General features: G+C 41.6%; 3 protein-coding genes across 3 annotated transcripts; 1 reads left to right on the forward strand and 2 right to left on the reverse strand.

Annotated features, from left to right (window-relative positions):
• The first annotated feature begins 768 nt into the window (after positions 1-768).
• fbxo31 (F-box protein 31) lies at positions 769-8,040 on the forward strand. Its single transcript, XM_079568039.1, has 9 exons — positions 769-1,281; positions 1,896-1,967; positions 3,048-3,124; positions 3,655-3,822; positions 3,901-3,975; positions 4,058-4,167; positions 4,257-4,410; positions 5,121-5,488; positions 6,416-8,040. The coding sequence occupies exons 1-9, from the start codon at positions 885-887 to the stop codon at positions 6,636-6,638; spliced, it is 1,644 nt and encodes a 547-aa protein (XP_079424165.1). The 5' UTR covers positions 769-884; the 3' UTR covers positions 6,639-8,040.
• Positions 8,041-9,108: 1,068 nt separating this feature from the next.
• LOC306971259 (uncharacterized protein) lies at positions 9,109-22,145 on the reverse strand (the record flags this gene model as incomplete). The annotated part of the gene is made up of 25 exons (XM_079567481.1): positions 22,012-22,145; positions 20,240-20,429; positions 20,037-20,175; positions 19,826-19,959; positions 19,525-19,678; positions 19,352-19,453; positions 17,845-17,943; positions 17,625-17,768; positions 17,483-17,560; positions 17,257-17,401; positions 17,002-17,151; positions 12,409-12,481; positions 12,184-12,329; positions 11,864-12,053; positions 11,658-11,796; positions 11,453-11,586; positions 11,143-11,296; positions 10,967-11,068; positions 10,440-10,538; positions 10,224-10,367; positions 10,082-10,159; positions 9,860-10,004; positions 9,585-9,734; positions 9,381-9,453; positions 9,109-9,289 (listed from the first exon to the last, which is right to left on the reverse strand). Exons 1-25 carry the CDS (start codon positions 22,100-22,102, stop codon positions 9,109-9,111), a joined length of 3,234 nt encoding a protein of 1,077 aa, XP_079423607.1. The 5' UTR covers positions 22,103-22,145.
• LOC306971934 (pyrethroid hydrolase Ces2e-like) lies at positions 12,560-13,618 on the reverse strand (the record flags this gene model as incomplete). The annotated part of the gene is made up of 5 exons (XM_079568373.1): positions 13,427-13,618; positions 13,209-13,352; positions 13,055-13,132; positions 12,829-12,973; positions 12,560-12,723 (listed from the first exon to the last, which is right to left on the reverse strand). Exons 1-5 carry the CDS (start codon positions 13,523-13,525, stop codon positions 12,560-12,562), a joined length of 630 nt encoding a protein of 209 aa, XP_079424499.1. The 5' UTR covers positions 13,526-13,618.
• Positions 22,146-22,687: the final 542 nt, after the last annotated feature.

The following is a 22,687-nucleotide window of genomic DNA, read 5'->3' on the forward strand; positions in this document are numbered from 1 at the left end:
ACGCATATAAACGGGCAGACATTAGTAATCGTCTCGGGCCAGTGAATCGAACACATGGATCGACCGCCAAGTTACCTCCATGCAGACATAATAATACTCTCATTTCTTCGTCTGTGTTGCCTGCTGGTTGCACTGTACTTTGTCATTTGGGCATTCGGTTGATTTGGTCGTTTGTTTCTTAATGACAACTGGTTTACTCGCGGTAGCTCTACTACGTTCGCGTAGTAACGTATAAATATGAATGGGCAGACAGTATTAATCGAATCGGGCCAGTGGCGCAATGGATAACGCGTCTGACTACGGATCAGAAGATTCTAGGTTCGACTCCTGGCTGGCTCGAAATCTTTTCCCTCTTTAACAAGTGTTTTTGTGTGTCTTTTTTTCTTCTTTTCTTTCTTTCTTTGTCAGATGACTTTCCACTGCCTTCTCGTTCGCAGTGGCAGGTTGTGCTTGCTCAAAGCATAAAGAGCCAATTCTTCTGTATTACTCAAAGTATGCCTATTACAATTGTAATAAAGATGCAATGTAAATATAGCGAGTTGAACTATTGTTTGAGAATCAATGAGTGCATTGTATCATTCAAGGGGTCCATGTAACTCCATAAAGCAAACATCCCATATGCAGAATTCAGACAACTAGGCCTATGGACTATTTTCCCTCTTTTTGCGTAAGGGTTTTTCATCAAAGGAAGGGAACAGCGACCTGCACACTACACGGGTCTTGCTCTTAACAAAACAGTCTACGCTCCAGCAGACGTGCTTTCTTCACGTGACGTGGAGACGGCGGTTTCTGCCCATGCTCACACGGACAGGAGGAGTGGATCTCCTGACTGCAGCTGATACATTTGTCCAAATGATGTAATGCTGCCTGCACGGTGACTACGGATGGCTGTTTGTGCCAGGCTCTGCGGAGTGGGACAGTCGCGGAGGTGCCGGAGGCGACAGCGGCACCACCAGCAGGACCAGTGCAGTGACTCGGACATGGACGAGGAGGAAGAGGAGCGGATCGTGGCGCCGAAGCAGAGCGACGTGAGCGGAGGCCCGGAGAGCGCAGGGCCCAGTGCCGCCGCCGCCGCTGGTGAACATGGCAGCGGTCATGTCAACACAGGAGACCACGCACGACCTCTACACCCACAGGCTCTCTCCGAATTACCGCCGGAACTTTTGGTGGAAATATTCTCTCTGCTACCCGGGACAGCGTTACCAAATGTCGCCCTCGTTTGCAAAAAATTCAGACAGATTCTCAACACAGAAACCATTTGGAGACGGCGCTGCGTGGAAGGTAAATACGGCGATAATGTGTTTGGATTGACGGTGAGACACGGCGTCTGTCATAGCGCTCATGTAACAGGAGAAGAGGAAGGTTTCCCTTATCTCAGCCGTCTCCTTGAAAATGTGTGGGCTACTTGAAAGCCCTTTATTGATCTTTACTGAAGGCGAAAGTGAATTATACACCGAAAGTCACTACTGGATTGATCGCACGGTAAAAATAAACGGGAGACCACTGTGGCACGCGAACAGGCCAGCCATTTCTGCAGCTAAGAATGTTGATGTAGGGCCAACAACTACACTTGCACTTGTGTAGGCCTTGAGCACTTTGATAACAATTGCCTGCCATTGTAGCCCCACCCACTGCCATAATGAGGACGCGTGGACTTACTTTTGGAACCTCATCCAGAACTAGGACAAAAGTGAACTGGAAATAATGTCGTTTTTGTAGTTGCAAGACATAATAAGTAGTTTACAGTGCCTTGATCAACTACTGCTATTATGAAAGTTTTAACAGCTATACTCGAGTGGATACAGTGTCACAAATGAGTTGTTTTTGTATTGTGTTTTGCTACTGTCAAAGTTACATTTATAATCCTGCTTTGCTTTGCACGTGCTTTATTACAGAGTTTGGAATGAAGGAGGATCTGCGAAAAATGGAAGTGGGAGCAGTGTCCAGCAGAGATCTCTATGTAAAACGTAAGTTGCACATTTTTTCGGTTGCGTAGGATTTGAGATTGCGTAGGATTGAGATTATTATGAGGGCACGGGCAGTTCTAATTTTAAAGGTGCATTATGCAACTTTTTCTGTGACCAAAAAAAATTACATTGGTGCGTATTTGACCTTGTAGCAACCCAGCGGCTGTGCGAGTGGTCGTCGTGGCATCTTTACTTTTGATCACGGCGGTCTCTACAGTGCTCCCGGATCGATTGTTAAAGAGGTTTTCACTGCTGACGGAGCCTCCCACCAGAAAACCTACACACAAATTATGCTGGAGCTTTGTAGAGACCACTGTGGTCAAAAGTAAAGGCGCCATGCTGACCGCTTATGCAGCCAATGGGTCAGTAAAAGGTCAAATGCCCACAATTATTAACTTTTCCGCATAAAATGTTGCATAATGCACCTTTAATATTTGAAATGAATTTGGGAGAATTATGCCACTTATTTCTTCTGTAAGCTTTAAAGAGTTATGTTTAATCAATATAGTTTTGTAGGTTTATGATAATAAGTTGCAAAAATATAGTATAAATGGTCATACCAGTATAATCTGCATCTTATTTTGTAGTCCCCTTTACTCATGGGAAGCAATGTGGTTCCAACAAAAATCATTTCCCCCTCGAAGCTTACACGTCAAAGGGTGTCCACAGTTGGGTCATACTGTACACATGGCTGTGTTGTACCTGTCCAGGTATCAACCCGAGGGTGAAGTCTGGGCGCTTTATGAAGCTCCTCCCGGACTACGAGCACATGGACTATAAAGATGTGTACTCACACTGTATGTACTTGAGCAAAGCCTTGGATTGATGCAGTGTGAGGGTTCTGTGTGTGGGGCTTTTGTGCATTTTAGAGTGATGGGAAATGTAGCCAAGATAAATAGCAAACACGCGCTCACCCTTTTTAAGTATGCTGTGTAAAGCTACAGAAAAATGCTTTGCTGGTTTGTTGTTTGGAATGGTTTACAGAATGGATATTAGCAGAATCCATTTGTTCCATTAACCATTCACAAAGCGTATGTTATTACACTGCACAAAGTTATCTATGTGTTCTTCTTGTTCCAGTGCTTTATCCATACAGGCATATTTTGGGCATCTGGCAGCCTGACATTGGTCCATATGGAGGACTCCTCAATGTTGTGGTACGTGAACACGTCGGATGTTGAACCTGCATGTTTCCCTCTCAAAAGCTCAAAAGTACATCCACCTGCTGGTGTTACTGTGTGTAGTGATTCTCCTCTGTGTTTTTAAAGTCCAGACAGCTTCACTGGACTCGGTCTGATCATTTTAGCTCTCAGTTAACCTACACTACCAAGCATTTCTTGCTAATGGCTGGCATATTTAGTTTATAGCTTGATTTAAACTGTTTCACTCTCACCTGTGGCTCCAGGGATGAGTCCATGTGTTTTGCACTTGCTCAGAAATGACGGCTGAGTCACAGAATAACATTGACTTGTTTTAGCAACTCATAACACACAATAGGGCAGATTGTAATAAAAACCTGCAAATATTAAAACAACTAATGTAAGTAACAGGTACTACAACAAAGAGCAAAGATATGAAATTGTAAAATCATCAATATCACACCCAAACAAACAGCAGGTATTGCTAATGTAATTGCAGAGTATAATGTATGTTTTATAAAACCTATCTCTACTCTATTTGTCCCCAGGTGGACGGACTGTTTATCATTGGCTGGATGTACTTACCACCTCATGACCCCCGAGTGGAGGACCCGATGAGAAGACGGCCACTCTTCCGGATTCACCTGTGGGAAAGTAAAAAAGCTACAGTGGAGTGTATGTATGGGCACAAAGGTCCACATAAAGGAGACATCCAGGTAATGGGGCAGACTCACGCATCGGGTTTCGTGATACACAGAACTAGGTCCCTCTCAAATTTGTGTCACTATTATTAGACTGTCAAGAAGGACGAGTTCTCCACAAAATGTAATCAGACAGATCATCACCGCATGCCTGGAGGAAGACAAGAGGTGGGTCATTCAAGAAGATTATTTATAGTATATTCTAATGAGCTAGCTTTACAAAAGACTCTTTGTATATGTTTCTTCATAGGAGTTTAGAACATGGCTGGAGGAAGAATGGGGTCGAACACTGGAAGAAATCTTTCATGAGCACATGCAGGAGCTCATTTTAATGAAATTTATTTATACAAGTCAATATGAGTATGTATCTTCATCCTTTATTATACACTCTACATTACAATAAAACTATATCACAGTATATTTATATTCACTGCTCTTGTGTTCAATAGTAACTGTCTAACATACCGGCGCATATATCTCCCGCCTCCACTGCCTTCAGCCCTGCTTCAGCCAGGCCTCTTCAAGGGCACCTATGGCAGCCACGGACTGGAGATTGTTATGCTCAGTTTTCATGGGACATCGGCACGAGCCACAAAGCTCACGGTACAATATGTTCATTACTTTTTAGTGGAAACATTTCTTGAATATCACAATTGATTAAAGAGGAAACATTTAGCTTAATATTCAATGTATTACATTGTATTACATGAGCATTTTCTTGTTTCTCTCATCGAAAATATTCAGTATAGATCAAGTCACTGCAATACATGACAAATATCATGTATTTGTGTCATTTGATGTAAAAGATCACCAAAATTAATATATTGTAATAGTTTAGGAACTTCAAAGTCATTAACTGGGAGAGGATCCGAGGAGCTCTGACTTACATTTAAAGTTCTTTATTAGGTAAACATGCACACGCCATGTTTCAACATGGAGTCTGGTCTTCAGGGCATTCAAGAGATTAAAAAAAGGCGCAAGGTGGTCTTGAATAGTAAATAACGTATTGTAACACCTTGGCGTGTCCATGTTTACCTAATACAGGTCTTTTAAATTTTAAAGTTGGTTCCTCATCCTTGAAGACCACCTGTCCTCAAAAATTTGGTCCCGGTGATGCATTCACTTTTCTATACTTTGTAACTGTGTAAGGGTGTTTGAATTTGCCTCTCTTCTCAGAGGCGAAGCATCCATAACTCAAACAGCAAGCCCATTTCAGGACTTTGTAAAGCGCTTCTACAATGGGACATACCAAGATCAGCCATGTCAGTATCTTGAGCCATTTCCTATTAATGCAGGTGTTTCTTGTTCCACAGGGAGACCCCAATGTTCCAGCAGGGCAGCTGACGCTAGATGTCGACTTAAGCCGGCCTGTGATTCTTCCGGACCTGGAGCAGCAGCGTAATATCGAGGAGCTGTCTCGTCTTGTCTTGGGTGTGCATGCGGAGGTGCAGAGAGAGCAGGAACAGCAGGCCAAAGGAGCCTCTGCTGCAGCCTGTATCAGCGCAGAGGAGGGTGCGTGTGGTGGTGGCGGGGAAAGAGAGCCAGAGGACCAAAGCACGTGCTCAGAAAACCGCCTGCCTGAGTTGAGTGGCAACACTAGCATACCTGAAGCCCAGCCCTTCGTTCTGCCCCTAGGGGTGATGGCCCGCAATGAAGTGTACCCCCGCACCTGCAGGAAGTGGTGAGTAAACCTTGACACAAGTTTGAATGTACAAGGTGCTATTTGGGAGTAGTTAGTCGTCTCATTGCTCTGACCTGCTAATAGTTCTGCTGACAATTTTTGTTTAAAGGAACAGGCCACTGTTTTTCCACACTGAGATATGTTCTCACCTGAGCTTAGACGAGTTGATGTGTACCTGTCTGGTCTTTTTGGGTGCGCTTAGTCACGTAAAAAGATCAAAGTTGTTAGCATTTAGCCTCTCATCCTCTCCTCTATGGGGCCAAACAGGGGTGAAGTTAAAAGCAACCAAGCTCTTCCACGTTTCCCATATTTAAATACGGTTACGTGAAGAGTTACTAAGTATAGTTACACAAAATTACATTAGATTTTATAAGCGGATAAAAAGGCGTAATTAACGCAGTGAAGTGAAAGATATTACTAGTGCACGGAAGTCGAAGTGCTCCTAAGGAGTTATTATATACGCCTTACAATATAGTAGTTTAAATAGGGAAAACATAGAAGAGCTTGGTCGCTTCTAACTTCACCCTCATTTGGCCCCATTGAGGAGAGGCTATATGCTAACTGTAATCTGTTGTGTTTTTGCGTGACTGAGCGCACGCAAAAAGTACGCAACAACTCGTCTAAGCTCAGGTAAGAACATATCTCAGTGTGGGAAAACAGTGGCTTGTTCCTTTAAATTGAACATAATGTTCTATGTTTATTAAAAGATTTTGTAAAAAAAAAAAAAAAAAAAAAAAATCTATGATATAATTGCAGTTCAAGATCGTCATCGAATATTGCCTTTCTTCCTCATATTTAGTCATACCTGACGATCCAAAATGTATATGGAGCCTGGATATCCTTCATTACTTTGTTTGTAACTAATGAATCACCATGTTGTTAATGTTTCTTGCTGTTTACTGGTGTTTTTTGTTGTCTGTGTTTCAGCTTCTACGGCACAGGCCTCATCGCTGGGCATGGGTTCACGAGCCCCGAGCGCACCCCCGGGCTCTTTGTGCTCTTTGACCAAGACCGGTTCGGTTTCATTTGGCTGGAGCTCAAATCCTTCAGCTTGTACAGCCGCCTCACGGACCACCTCGGCCACGCTCAGGCCCCGAACACGGAGCGCTTTGAGGCCATGCTGCGCAACATGCAGTCCTGGACATCCTGATGCACGAGCTTTAAGTCGACAGTGACGTGCGTTTTTAGCCCTGTGCATGCACGTAACCACCGCCTCTGTCCTTTGCCTGACAATGTTACGACCACATTAGCTGCTAACCTGAACTCCATTGGTTCTATCTCTATTAGCTCCATCAAACCCCGGACAAGGCCTTATTATATAATTAAGCTTATGTCACCGCAGCCGTGTCCCGCGGATAGCACTTTTGAATGGTCTTTCCTCAACAGTTATCACCTCACCTCAGTATGAACCCAAGCAGCATGATCAGGTCACAATGAGTTTGTCTAATTTATTTATTCCCTACCCAAAGATAGTGAACGAGCAACACTTAGATCGGAGAGTATGTGCCTCTGACTATACAATCATGTCTGTACTTGATAGTGCTTGAAGGCCTCTAATGTATTCTGTACAATATAGTATTACACTTATTTCAGTGCCCCACTCTTTCTGATATTTTGCATGTTGCGTATTATTCATATGGGATTATGTCTGTCCCTATAATCATCCATTACTTAAAGCTATGGTTAACACACTGTATTCGTCTTTTTATTTTCTTATCCGCAAGTCGTCGAAAAACAAAATATGTAAATAGAGTATAAAGTAGAAGTATACTTTTCTACTATTGTACAATTGTCCAGTAGTCATGTAAAGTGGACTTTCTGATTACTGAGATTTTCTTGGCTGCAGATCCGCTTTCTCAGAATGGTATAATATTGATCTTTGGACCCTTCTCTAGTGAGATATAATACTTGACATTCGTTTAACGACACTTCTACCACGCCCGACACATTGCACGGGTCAGAAATGTACCGCAGTTTAGTATAGCCTAGACATAAGCTGTATTTATTTATTGTATGGAAATATACAATTTGTGCTTTTGACACGGTGTCTTATCTTAAAAAAAAAAAAATTATAATAATGTATTAGGTGTTTGTTTGAAACTTGGCTGACATAATGTTTGTGTTTTACTGCAAAACAATTAATTATTTATTATTCTACAACCAATAACAGTGCATCACCAAGTATGTAGTAATAGTCTGTACGTCGCACCACGGCCTGATGGTAAGGTCCAGTAGCTTTTTACCTTCTCCAAGTGCACTTTTCTGGGCGGTAAATCCATTCAGAACCACAGGCCTGCACTTGTAAACTGACTACAGCTTTACTAACTTGGGCAAAAAAATCTGTCTGCTTAAGTGTTCTGTTTTTCTTAATTTATTCACTTTTTAAATTGTTTTTTTCTTGTGTTTTCTGTGTTGACTTATGTGAATGTTCAGCTTTCAGAATATTTGCCTCTGTCTTGTTCGAGTATTCTGCTTTTTATGCCACTAGGCTTCATTCGGTCTATCTATTGAACTGCTCACGTCAGACTTCAGGGAGATTTTGAGCTTAAGCGCTATTCTCAGTAAATGAAATAAAAACAATAAAAAATCAATAAATCACGTTTCATTTTATTCATACTCCTTTCAGTGCTTTAGCTTTTGTGCTTATATGGTAAATAGGGGGGAAATCAGTGACGATACTACAGTGAATGACAGTTCATAGTGCATAAAACAGAACTAATCCTTACCACTTGTGAATAGAGAAGCAGCACCACGATACATAAACAGGACTATAATCAACACAGAGCAGCACAAAAGTCACACGCATTGATATGAAACATTGAGAGACGTGGGTCTTAATGTCCTATGAAAATAACATGGCAGTAAACATTGCAGTAAAAAAGTTAAACATTAGAGCCACATAATAGATTCAATGGTAAAACTAATCTCAAATCTTTGGTTCAGGAATGCTTTGCAGAGAAGTTCCATGAAGTTTACTGCCCTTAACAAAGCAGATTCTTCAAGGCTGGTATGGTGATTGTGTAGCTCCCACAAGATGGAGGCATGATTGTGTGCAGACTGAATAATTAATCTGGCTGGATGTTTTACAATTACCTTCACTTACAGCTGATAGAAAATTTGTTATCAGGGTTTATACAGGCAGAAGCGAGTCACATCAAATACTACATTGTAATGCAACAAACGCTAAAAAAATCAAATCCGAGCATATTGCAAACATTTCATTAAAGGAAAGACAAGGTTTTTTTTGCCAAAAATGTGAAAATTTCAGCCCAAACTGCAACTGAATATGTTTTAGGCCATAATTTTGATGAACTTATGCAGGAAAATTGTTGAGCAAAGTCATATTTTTTTCAACTAATTCAGATTTAAAGCCAGTTCTTTCATTTCTTTATTATTCCTGCTTTTTTGACACTGACTCTGACCTGTGCGTGTTTTTACCCACAAGAGACAATAAGTAAACAGTTGGAGTCAAGAGAATAACCCATACTGTATGTGCTGCAGCCTGACACTATTGTGCCACATTCAATGGACACTTTTATTATTATCATAGTTGCTTTTTTGTTGTTTGATGGTAAATGTATGATCTGCATGTTCGTGAGAGAAACCAGGCTGCAGTTGCTTTAGAGCTCTGTGTGCTCTTTCCCCTCGAGCTCTTGCAGCATCTTTGGGAGCGTCTCTGTCATGAACACAAAGCGCTCCTTCCACAGCTGCTGACGGACCACCTGCTCTGTGTCAATAACCAGGTAGTTCTCTTCTTGTCCATACTCTGGCCAGTGCACCAGTCCATCCCCATTAGGAGACCTACAAATAAACACAAAGAAACCACGTATCAGTAATTTAAGCAGTACTTAAACATTAATCAATAAGTGTATCGTTATTTCCTAGTACTTACCCAGTGCGAGCAAAGTTTGCCCAGTATTTCATAACGTGTTTGCTTACGTTTTCCTCATCTTTGGAGCATTCCTCTACAAACAAAATATAATATAATAAATAGAATACACCCTAGCCAAAAATCTAGTTCAAAAGAGAGAACAGCAGCACAAATAAATCAAGTTGAGTCTAAATGATGGACTTTAAATTGAATTGTAACACATACCAATTATTTTAATATGTGTAGTTGTGAAGCAGAATCCAAACACAGTGAAGAGATCGTCTGCATGGTCCACTCCCACGAAATCTGGCCTCATTTTCTTCAGCATTTGAGGGGCAAAGTTGAACTGGTAAAAATAAACAGGAGCCCCAGCATCTAAAACAACATAAAACAACCAGGACTTAATACATTGTTCCGTTTAATGACACACATTTCTCAGTAAAAGGTCTATAAAGGTCTATTTTGCAACATATGTGTACAATTGCAGTGCTGTGTCAAACCTTTATGAGCGTTTGTGGTTTTCCGTGCTGGGACGTTGAATATAAAATCTCCAAGAAAATCAGTTAAGGCCTTGCGGAGTTTTTGGGGGTCTTCACTTTTACCAGTGTATTCATCTATTATTAAATTTAATGCAACACCTTTAGGCTGAAAACAAAGACAATATATAGTTAGTGATGAAAAATGTAAACAAGAATAATAATTAACTGAAATGCAAATCTCACATCAGGGTAGAAGAAGGATAATATGCTTTTAACTTCTTCCCGAGTCATTCCCTCGGTCCAGTTTGGTGGTGCCATAGTCTGAGCGAGTAGCAGAAAAATCAGATATGTGTATGTGAGGTGTGTCGAAATACTTATTACTTACTCCAGCCAGTAACCAGCCGCCTTCATCACTTGTTACACCCGTCATGAAAGGAACCTTTATAATCTCATGATTACGGTACAATTCATCCACAGATTTGGTCAAGAAAAGTCCATCGACAGTTATTGGATATGACAGCTCCATTATCTGCATGAGAGTGGTAAGCAAAAGTAAGTGGCCGAGAGTAATGCTAAAACAGAAAGAAAGAATGAAACAAACCTCAGCGATTTCCAAAATTTTTTGAAGATCAAGGTTTCTCACACAGTCTCGAATAATGTCAGTGCTTTCAGTGCTGCAACCAGACATGTTTGCAACCGTCTACAGAACAATTCAATAGTATTAGGAGTAATACAATGTGCTAATGCATTGCTTCATTTTTTTTGACTCAATGGATTAATCAATCAAAGTTTACTTATAAAACACTTTTCACACATGAGTGCAACACACAATGTAATGTGCTTTACAGATTAAAAACTTTTTTTTTTTTTTAAATGCACACGTTTTGTGTAGCACTTAAACCATGTAAGCCATGAGCTAATTTCAAATCATTGTCCCACACTCGCACTCTCAAATACACCCTAGTCCTGGCCTATTGTACATGTTTTTAGTGGTAGGAGAAACACGGAGGAAAGAGGCTCTACACAGAGGCCTCCTCTGGCTCAAAAGTGAACCTAGGACATTCTAGATGTGAAGCACAAGCACTAACCACTGAGCCACCATCCCAGTTTTGCATTTCAGCCACTAACCTGTGCAACTGGAAGAGGGTCCGTTTGCATAAATCCGATTGCAGCTGCACCACTCTGTGCAATGCCACGATGAAACAGACCGTTGGACAAAGGCGAAAGATGCTGTGACATGAAACAGAGATTTGGAAGTACTGTAGTATGGCGAGTTTAAGAATCAACTTCTTTGTGTTACCGACCAGGAAAGACACACTCCATCCTCCCGCTGACTCCCCGAATATAGTGACTAGATCTGGGTTCCCACCAAAATTGTGGATGTGCTGCTGCACCCACTTCAGAGCCTCAACCTGATCCAAAAAGCCAAAGTTTCCAGCCATGTCTGGCTCACCGGTGCTGAAATGTGTAAACAATCAATAATTGTGAATTTTGTAAATGCACATATGCATAAAAATAGTACTCAATAAAGTTGGTACATTTTTTGTTATACAGGATGCTTAGACAGAAAAGGGAACAAAGAGACTGAAAACAATAGAACCAGCTCATTTTTACCTGAAAAATCCCAGAAGTCCTAAACGATACTGTATCAACACCACAACCACATCCTCATAAACAGCCATTGCAGAGCCGTCATAGGAAGAAGCCGCGCCAAAAAGAAGCGACCCTCCATGGATCCAAACCATAACCTGCAACGAACATGATAATATTTTATTTTCTACTGTGTGTATTTACATCAAAGCTAGGAGCTGGTTCTTACTGGGAGCTTTGTATCAGGAGCTCTGTTTGCAGGAGAGTAAATATTGAGGTAAAGGCAGTCCTCGGAAACATCTGGGATTTCTGCCTTCAGTCCAATTTTAGAGAAAAATTGTTCTACAGCTGGCCTACTTTGAATGCACCTAAGGGAAAAATGATTATGGAAATTGTCCTTCTACTGATGCGCCTTGCTTCTAAAAGGTGTTTTACATTGGCGGCTGCAGAGTGGCATCTTTCTCTCCATCCCATCCTTCAACAGCCTGAGGTGGGGCTAATCGCAGAGCAGCAACAGGCGGCTTGGCGAACGGAACACCCAAAAAGACGTGTGCACCAGTTTCTTTGCCCTTCACAGGGACATAGGTGCCTTTCAGGCTGCCCAGAGTTGTTTGAACAACAGGAGCTGAAAGACATGATATTAACATATAATCAGTGATTCAGCGATCTATGAAATACTGAAGAGCATAATCAGAATCAGACAATATTTGTGCAGTCCATCAACAAAGACAACTGATAGCTCATGCACTTTGTACCAGAGATCTTTGGGAGCGTCTGAGTCATAAACTCAAAGCGCTCTTTCCTCAGCTGCTGACGGACCACCTGCTCCGTGTCAATAACCAGGTAGTTCTCTTCTTGTCCATACTCTGGCCAGTGCACCAGTCCATCCCCGTTAGGAGACCTTTAGCACAAGCAGTAACAATGCATCACTAACTACGCAGTAATACTTGTACAATGATATCTTAACTGATGGGACTTACCCAGTGCGAGCAAAGTTTGCCCAGTATTTCATAACAGTTTTGGTGAGGTCTTTCTCATCTTTGGAGCACTCCTCTGAAAATAAAATGAAAATAAATGTGTCAAATATCTAGATTCAGGGTTAGGGTAAGACTAAAGAGGGTCAAATAAAAATTAAACCATGCACCTACCATTCAATTTCACATGTGTAGTGAAGCAGAATCCAAACACAGTGAAGAGATCATCTGCATGGTCCGCTCCCACGAAATCTGGCCTTGTTTCTTTTAGCATTTGAGGGACAAAGTTGTACTCGTAAAAATACACAGGAGCCCCAGAATCTAGAGCGAATACAAACAACCAGGACTTCAGTATACTGCTCTCTTTGTTATACGTTTCATTGTAGAGCTTCTGTATGTTTTTCCAATTGTAGTGCTATGTCAAACCTTTATGGGCATTTATGCTTTTCTGTACAGGGAAGTTGAATAGGAAATCTCCGAGCAAATCAGTGTAGGCCTTCCGAAGCTTATGGGGGTCTTCACTTTTTCCCGTGTATTCATCTATTATTAAATTTAATGCTACATCTAACGGCTTAAAACAAAAACACACATATAGTTAGACCAATATTAAATCACAAATAGAATGAAGCTGTACCCAGAATGCAAATCTCACATCAGGGTATAACAGGGACAAGCTGCTCTTAACCTCCTCCAGAGTCATTCCTTCGGTCCAGTTTGGTGGTGAATAGAACTGAGGGAGTAGCAGAAAAAAAAAAGGTATTTACAGTATATGTGTGTGTGAGGTGTGTCAAAATACTTTTACTTACCTTGGCCAGAAACCAGCCGCCTTCATCCCTATTTACACCCGTCATGAACGGAACGTTTATAATTTCATGATTACGGAACACCTCATCCACAGATTTGGTCAAGAAAAGTCCGTCAATAGTTAATGGATACCTCAATTCTACAATCTGTATTACAATGGTAAGCAAAAGTAAGAGCATGGGACAACTAACACTATGATAGATAAATAAAATAAACAAACCTGAGCGAGTTCCACAATTTTTTGAAGATCAAGGTTTTTCATACAGTCTCGAATCATCTCAGTGCTTTCAGTGCTGCAGCCAGACATGTTTGCAACCATCTATGGAACAATTAATAAGTGTTAGGAACTGGACTAACTGGAGATGCACCGGTCCAGATTTGATAGTTTTGGTACCGATTTGAGTGGTTTGAGTATGTGCCGATACCCAACACATGCGATGGTTGAAAAATGTCCTTAAAAAAAATACAATTTGTTGCTCACATGGGAATTGGGTTTGCAGGATGGAGAAGATGGACACAGGAATAAGAGGAATTGTTGACAGTGATTATCAAATCTTATCCATACCTACTAGTTTGTTTATACTGTTACAAACAATACAATACAACAATACAATGGAAAACAATGGCTGAGTACAATGGAAACATAAGATCAAAATGTTATTTGTTATTGCAAATTATGCAATTACACCATATTTGGCACAAATATTCTTCAGACCCCACTAATCAAAAACGCTATGTTACGTCATGTACAGGGCTGCTGATTCTACGGAGAGGAGGGTAATACTCAGTTACATTTACTCAAGTACAAGTACTTGAGTAACTTTTTGAAGAAACTGTACTTTTTTTTTTTTTTAATACTGGGATTTTCACATTATTACAAGTTTTGTTTATCTGAAACATGAATGTGAATTTCACGCTCAAACAATTACTCAGCATTTTTCGTATTTTACTTTTACTTGTGTATTATTTGGGTTACTACTTTTGGTACCTATATCTCCTGCAATGAACTTCTTGTGGATGACTGTCGCAGCGGCCAGTGAGGTTTGTGAGGCTAGGGACGGATGAGAGCCTGCGCGTCAGAGGCATTGGGTGATTCCGGGACAACTGAGGCCGGGGTGGGAGTGAGGCCAGAGTGAGAGCAAGCAGGGCTGGTCGTGCAGGATGTAGTTGCGTGCGGGGGCGAGAGCCTATATCACCACTGACAGTTTTTATTATTATTATTATTGAAACTGTGCATTGCATTGTTATATCAGTGACTCCATTAACTAAAATGCAAATGTTGAGATCTTTTACAGTGGCTAAAGGGCTTTTATTACATCAATAGACCTAGCCATGTGCATATGTCCATATGCACAAAGATTAAGTCAAGTAAATAGTATTTATTTTAAGCAGTGGAACCAAAACCAGTATCGATTCAATATATAAAAAAATAAACATATTTTTGGTCTTGGATCGGCAGATCCGATCATCAGAATCGGTGCATCCCTGATACAAATATTGTATCACTTGGATGGATGCTTTATGGGTCAGTTTTGTATTTCAGACACCAACCTGTGCAACTGGAAGAGGGTCTGTTAGCAAAATTCCAATTGCAGCAGTACCACTCTGTGCAATGCCACGATGAAACAGACCGTTGGACAAAGGCGAAAGATGCTGTAACATGAAAAAAAGATTTGGAAGTACTGTATTATGTCAAGTTAAAGTATCTACTGCTTTGTATTACCTACCAGGAAAGACACACTGATTGCTCCCGCTGACTCCCCGTATATAGTGACGAGATCTGGGTTCCCACCAAAATTGTGGATGTGCTGCTGCACCCACTTCAGAGCCTCAACCTGGTCCAAAAATCCAAAGTTTCCAGCCATGTCCGGCTCACCGGTGCTGAAATTAATTCATAATTGGAGGACTTTCATTATTCAAAATATGCACATTAGTTTGACATGTGGAGTTTAGTTTGAAAATAGTTGTTGCAAAGGTTTGTTATATTCTTTTGTTATACAGGATGTTGATTCCAATTGGAAACAATGACACCCAGTTCATTTTTACCTGAAAAATCCCAGAAGTCCTAAGCGATACTGTATCAACACCACAACTACATCCTCATAAGCAGCCATTGCAGAGCCATCATAGGAAGAAGCAGCACCAAAAAAAAGCCCCCCTCCATGGATCCAAACCATGACCTATAAAGGACATCACAATGTTTTATTACTGAATAATACTGAATAGTACTTTGTCTACTGTGTGTATTCACATCTGAGCTAGGACCTGGTTCTTACTGGGAGCTTTGCATCAGGAGCTCTGTTTGCAGGAGAGTAAATATTGAGGTAAAGGCAGTCCTCTGAAATATCTGGGATTTCTGCCTTCAGTCCAAGTTCAGAGAAAAGCAGTTCTACAAATGGTTTATTTTGAATGCACCTGAGGGAAAAATGATTATGGATATTGTACTTCTACTAATGCTACTTGCTTCTATAAGGTGCTTTACATTGGCGGCTGCTGAGTGGCATCTTTCTCTCCATCCCATCCTTCAACAGCCTGAGGTGGGGCTAATCGCAGAGCAGCAACAGGCGGCTTGGCGAACGGAACGCCCAAAAAGACGTGTGTACCAGTCTCTTTGCCCTTCACAGTCACATAGGTGCCTTTAAGGCTGCCCAGAGTTGTTTCAACAACAGGAGCTGTAAAGACACAATATGAACATGTAATTGGTGATTTAGCAATCCATCAAATACTAAAGAGCATAATCAGAATCAGACAATATTTTGTGCAGTCCATCAGAAAGAGAACTGATAGCTCATGCACTTTGTACCAGACAATGAAAGTTCTTGAGTCATCTTCTGTACTCAGTAGTTGATGTGTCGAACGTTTCGCTTCTCATCCAAAAGGGAGGAGTTCAGCTTTGCTTTAAGCCAATTAAGCCAAGCTCATAGATATAATAATTAGAGCTAGATGATTACCTATTCAGCCCCATTCATAGTAAAGGTCCCAAGTGGTTAAAAATATTTCACCTACCCCAGCGTTGTCATGGGTCATAGTAAATTTTAGAAAAAGAAAAACCTTTTGGAGCCAGGCTTTTAAGCCGTTCTAGGAAGGTCTGAAGTCCCATTAAAATCCTGTCTACCAAATGTCTTTTGGAGTTGCCGCTGGCCAGAAGGGGGTGGTGTTACAGCAATGTCAGCTCCCCGCCATGAGGACCATAGAGAAGCACATTCCTCGCCCATTGGTCAAGCTGAACTCCTCCCTGTGGTCTATATCTGGGCTGCGGACTGAGCTGAACCTAAGTGCGCTGACGAAGCCTTTTGGATGAGAGGCGAAACGTTCGGCACTTCAACTACAGAGTACAGAAGATGACTCAAGAACCTTCACTGAAAATGGACAACGACTGAGAGCCTACAGACACTTTGTACCAGAGATCTTTGGGAGCGTCTGAGTCATGAACTCAAAGCGCTCTTTCCTCAGCTGCTGACGGACCACCTGCTCCGTGTCAATAACCAGGTAGTTCTCTTCCTGTCCATACTCCGGCCAGTGCACCAGTCCATCCCCATTAGGAGACCTTTAGCACAAGCAGTAACAATGCATCACTAACTAAGTAGTAATACTTGTACAATCATATCTTAAATGGTGGTACTTACCCAGTGCGAGCAAAGTTTGCCCAGTATTTCATAACAGTTTTGGAGACGTCTTTCTCCTCTTTGGAGCACTCCTCTTGAGAATTGATTGAATAAATGAGTGTTGAATATCTAGATTTAGGGTAAGGGTAAGTCTAAAGAGGGTCAAATAAAAATTAAACCATGCACCTACCATTCAATTTCACATGTGTAGTTGTGAAGCAGAATCCAAACACAGTGAAGAGATCATCTGCATGGTCCGCTCCCACGAAATCGGGCCTTGTTTTCTTCAGCATTTGAGGGACAAAGTTGTACTCGTAAAAATACACAGGAGCCCCAGAATCTAGAGCGAATACAAATAATCAGGACTTCAGTACACTGCTCTCTGTGGTATATGTTTCATTACAGATCTTCTGTATGTTTTGCCAATTGTAGTGCTATGTCAAACCTGTATGGGCATTGATGGTTTTCTGTGCAGGGAAGTTGAATATGAAATCCCCGACCAAATCAGTAAAGGCCTTCCGAAGCTTTTGGGGGTCTTCACTTTTTCCGGTGTATTCATCTATTATTAAATTTAATGCTACATCTAAAGGCTTAAAACAAAAACACACTTATAGTTAGACCAATATAAAATCTCAAATAGAATGAAGCTGTACCCAGAATGCAAATCTTACATCAGAATATAACAGGGACAAGCTGCTCTTAACCTCCTCCCGAGTCATTCCCTCGGTCCAGTTTGGTGGTGAAAAAAACTGAGCGAGAAGCAGAAAAATCAAATATGTGTGTGTGAAGTGTGTCTAAATACTTATTACTTACTCCGGCCAGTAACCAGCCGCCTTCGTCACTTGTTACACCCGTCATGAAAGGAACCTTTATAATCTCATGATTACGGAACGCCTCATCCACAGATTTGGTCAAGAAAAGTCCATCGACAGGTACTGGAGACATCACTTTGTTTGTCTGTTATGGAATAGTGAGAAAAGGTAAGAGGATGAGACAGCAAACACGATAATAAATAATACAAAATAAACAACACCTGAGCGAGTTCCACTATTTTTTGAAGATCAAGGTTTCTCACACAGTCTCGAATAATGTCAGTGCTTTCAGTGCTGCAGCCAGACATGTTTGCAACCATCTATGGAACAATTCATAAGTGTTAGGAACCGGAGTGATTGGAGACGCACCAATCCAGGTTAGATCGTTTTGATATAGATTTCCATGGCTTGAGTATCTGCTGATACCCAACGTAAGCCTATTCCTGAAGAATTTCCTTCAAAGTGTTACAGAAGAGGCTGTAATCTTTGTACAGAAAGAGATCCTCTCCATGAACAGGAATGGCATCCCCATTGCACAACAATCTCCTTCGTGCCAGGCCTGGAGAGATCTGTCATGTTAAGGAGGCTGAGACTCAGCCCAGGACAGATCAATAGGCAGGTAAGCAGTGGCCATGCTGCCTTTGCTATGCCAGATCCTGTCAGACCTTGGAAGCTAGGCAGGGAATGGTGAGTGAGTGAGTGGTTAGTGGTGGACGGAGGGCCGATGGCGCAGACTGGTTGCCTCGCTTCTGTCAGTCTACCGCAGGGCAGCTGTGGCAATAGTAGCTTACCACCACCAAGTATGGAGTGAATGAATAATATCAATGTAAAGCATCTTTGAGTGTCCAGAAGAGCACAATATAAAACCGATGCATTATTATATTATTATCATCTGAGAGTAGGGCCGTTCACACTGAAATTCAGGTGTGAGTTAGGTCGTTAGGACGTAGAACTACAAAGACTGATAACTATAAAGATGTTTATCCACAGGTGGTGGATCCTTTCGACATGAAGGAGCAGCGACTCTACTCCGAGCTCCTCCCGGGTAACTGAGCTCCTCACCCGATCTCGAAGGGTGCGCCCAGCCACCCTGCCAAGGAAACTCATTTCGGCGGCTTGTATCTACGATCTTGTCCTTTCGGTCATGACCCAAATCTCATGACCATAGGTGAGGGTGGGAACATAGATCGATCGGCAAATCGAGAGCTTTGCCCCCAGACTGAGCTCCCTCTTCACCACGACAGACCGATACAGGAGGTTTACAGGAGGTTTAAATAGTGCGGTGTCAGCAGCCGCACTATTTAAACCTCCAGATTATTTGTATTTTTACCCTTTTAAAAGTTTCATTATTCATTGTACATAAGACACCTTAGTTTTACTACTATGTCTTGTTTGCACATTATCTTGTTCTTCTTTGATTGCACTTTTTTGAGGGAAGGGAAGTTAATTTTTCCATTATCTTTCGCATTAAAACAGGTCTAAAAAACAGGTCTACGGTCGACCTGAATTGGACTACCCTGCCATGCGCATTGTGTCCGATGCACCAAGATTAAATCATTAAAGTAATCTTTTTCAACAGTGGAACCAAAATCAGATATCGATTCAATATTTAAAAAATTGAAATAGATACTAGTAATATTTTTCTTGGATCGATCAGAATTGGCGCATCCCTAATGCTAAAACACATTTGTGTATCTTATATGAATACTTTATGAGTCAGACACTTACATGTGCAACTGGAAGAGGGTCCGTTTGTGTAAATTCAACTGCAGCTGTACCACTCTGTGCAATGCCACGATGGAACAGACCGTTGGACAAAGGCGAAAGATGCTGTAACATTAGAACATTTAGAAGTACTGTAGTATGTCGAGTTAAAGTATCAACTGCTTTGTGTTACCTACCAGGTAGGACACACTCGATCCTCCCGCTGATTCCCCGAATATAGTGACAAGATCTGGGTTCCCACCAAAATTGTGGATGTGCTGCTGCACCCACTTCAGAGCCTCAACCTGATCCAAAAAGCCAAAGTTTCCAGCCATGTCCGGCTCACCGGTGCTGAAATTAATAAATACAGGACTTTCATTATTCAAAATATGCACATTAGTTTGACATGTAGAGTTCAGTTGGAAAAAGGTTGTATATGATTTCCAAATCATCATGTTGATTCCAAAAAGTAAACAAAGAGACCTAGTTTATTTTCACCTGAAAAATCCCAGAAGTCCTAAGCGATACTGTATCAACACCACAACTACATCCTCATAAGCAGCCATTGCAGAGCCGTCATAGAAAGAAGCAGAGCCTAAAACAAGCCCCCCTCCATGGATCCAAACCATAACCTGTAAAGAACAATGTTTTATTCAATGCACTTTGTCTAAAGCATATATTTACATCAGACTATGGAGCTGGTTCTTACTGGGAGTTTGACATCAGGAGCTCTGTTTGCAGGAGTGTAAATATTGAGGTAAAGGCAGTCCTCGGAAATGTCTGGGATTTCTACTTCCATTCCAAGTATAGAGTAAAATTCTTCTGAAATTGCTTTATTCTGAATGCATCTGGAATAAGAATGTTTAACAGTAGAAATGTTATTAATCAACTTGTAGATAAACGATGAATTACATTGGCGGCTGCTGAGTGGCATCCTTCTCTCCGTTCCATCCTTCTACAGCCTGAGGTGGAGCGAGGCGCAGAGCGGCTACAGGCGGCTTGGCGAACGGAACGCCCAAAAAGGCGTGTGCACCAGTTTCTTTGTCCTTCACAGGGACATAGGTGCCTTTCAAGCTGCCCAGTGTTGTCTGAACAACAGGAGCTGCAAAGACATGATATGAACATGTAATCAGAGGTGATGGAGTAGCTAAAATAGTAGGCTAAGAGTAACTTTACTTTTAAAAACTTTTACTCAGGAACAGGCAAAAAGTAGTAAAGAAGTACCTGCGAAAATGCTACTTTATTGTTAGTACTGAGAAACTGTTTGAGCATAAAAGTCTGATTTACGAGTCAGTAGTGACAAAATTTGAGGAAAGAAAGGATAAAATTATGTAATAATACAAATATTCCCAAAGGACATGCCAGAAAAATATGCTAAAAGAAACAAACTATATCTATTTTATGTATCACATGAAGCTTTTGCCACTTAAAGATTGAATCACTGAGATACTTTTTTTTTTACTCAAACAAACTATTAAACTACTACATTCATCTTTCCTAAAGGCAGAAGATGCGCTGACTCAGGTTTTCCAGTTTCGATGTAGCCACACCAAACTCAAAACTGAAGGTCTACTGGTCAGTATCCAATTGATAGCTAAAACAAACGGAAACTTACTATCAAACTTTCAAGAAAAAAAACAAACATTTAAATCTCATTCAATTCATTCCATCTGCAGTCACTGTCCTAAATAGCGCCCGGTAGCACTGCACTCTATGTTGATATTTTTTCCTGTGTTATTATTTCATGTGGATCTCACGCTCCATCCGCAAAGCTCTCAATTTACCGATCGATCTACGTTCCCACCCTCAACTATGGTCATGAGATTTGGGTAATGATCGAAAGGACAAGATCGCGAATACAAGCGGCCGAAATGAGTTTCCTTCGCAGGGTGGCTGGGCGCACCCTTCGAGATCGGGTGAGGAGCTCAGTTACCCGGGAGGAGCTCGGAGTAGAGTCGCTGCTCCTTCACGTCGAAAGGAGCCAGCTGAGGTGGCTAGGTCATCTGTTTCGGATGCCTTCTGGTCGCCTCCCGCGGGAGGTGTTCCAGGCATGTCCTAGTGGGACAAGGCCTCGTGGAAGACCCAGGACACGCTGGTGGGACTATGTCTCCGAGCTGGCCTGGTGTCGCCTCGGGGTTCCCCCAGAACAGCTGGAGGAGGTGTGTGTGGATCGGGAAGTTTGGGCATCTCTGCTAAGACTGCTGCCCCCGCGACCCGGCCCCGGATGAAGCGGAAGAAAATGGATGGATGGATGGATTATTTCATGTGTGTATTTTTACTGATTGAGCCGTGTTGAAACACAAATTTCGGCTCTTTTGAACAAACAATAAAGTTATATTCACTCTCTATCTCTCTCTCTCTCTCTCTCTCTCTCTCTCTCTCTTCTGACCATATTAGGCAAATGTTTCTCACGGACACTTGTTCTCCCTCTGTCACTTTTGCGCTCGGCTCTCCTGTCCGCTGTTCTCTCTCTCTATTTGGTTTATACGGGTGCAAAAGTAGGCCAAATAATTCGTGCAAAAAGCAACAACAACACGCACAAACAAAACAAACAGATTTTTAAAATAGCCTATCATCAGCTACTTCAAATCAACAACGTAGTCGATAAACAATTAAATAATAATACTCGTATGAATGCAAGCTCACTGTGCACAGATATTGCGCAAGAGCGTGACCATACTTACCATAATGTTCTGCGCGGTCGCCGTTTGCATGCACAGAGAAAAACAGACCCAAAGTTAGAGATATGAAGAGATTTGCGCGGAACGACGACATAGCGCGATCCCGCGACCCAAACCGAACCAGGAAAACCGCAGATCCACCCGGGGGACCCAACGCCACCTCTTTTGAAAGTGGTTATTCTTTTACATGTGGGAGTGGTTTGGACCTGGTTTAGACCTTTATCCCACAGACACTTGTCCACTCTTGGCCAATGCTCAGACTCAGTGTGTGAATGGTTATCAAGACTGGGCAATTTGTTTGTAGGCGTAATTGCCTTATTATCTTGCCTCTTTTTTTTAGTGCACATGCAGCATGCTCTTATTGGATTTTACTACACCTTATGGCTTTAATATAGACTAGAGTTAAAGGCCCCATACATGTGTTTGTGTGTGGGGTCGTTGAATAAATTACTTTTGTCTTTCAGTAAAAGCAATGCATTTGTACACAGCCTTTTTATGGACTGCTAGTTTTGTTACATCACCGTGAGAGTATTGCTCCCTGAAAGTTGTGAAACATATCTCATCACTAAAAAGTGACATGTTAGGAACATTTCTATATGATAGATGATATGATGTACTGTATATGATAGAAACACAACAAAAAAGCCACAAAGCAGCGACAAAAATGTAACCAAAAAGC

Source organism: Gobius niger (assembly GCF_951799975.1).
Source record: "Gobius niger genome assembly, chromosome: 12".
NCBI lineage: Eukaryota > Metazoa > Chordata > Actinopteri > Gobiiformes > Gobiidae > Gobius > Gobius niger.

Coding starts and splice junctions, on each gene's coding strand:
- fbxo31 (XM_079568039.1), top strand. CDS start 885: ATGGCTGTTTGTGCCAGGCTCTGCGGAGTGGGACAGTCGCGGAGGTGC. Junction 1,282..1,895: donor GAGACGGCGCTGCGTGGAAG/GTAAATACGGCG, acceptor GCTTTATTACAG/AGTTTGGAATGAAGGAGGAT. Junction 4,168..4,256: donor ATTTATACAAGTCAATATGA/GTATGTATCTTC, acceptor TGTGTTCAATAG/TAACTGTCTAACATACCGGC.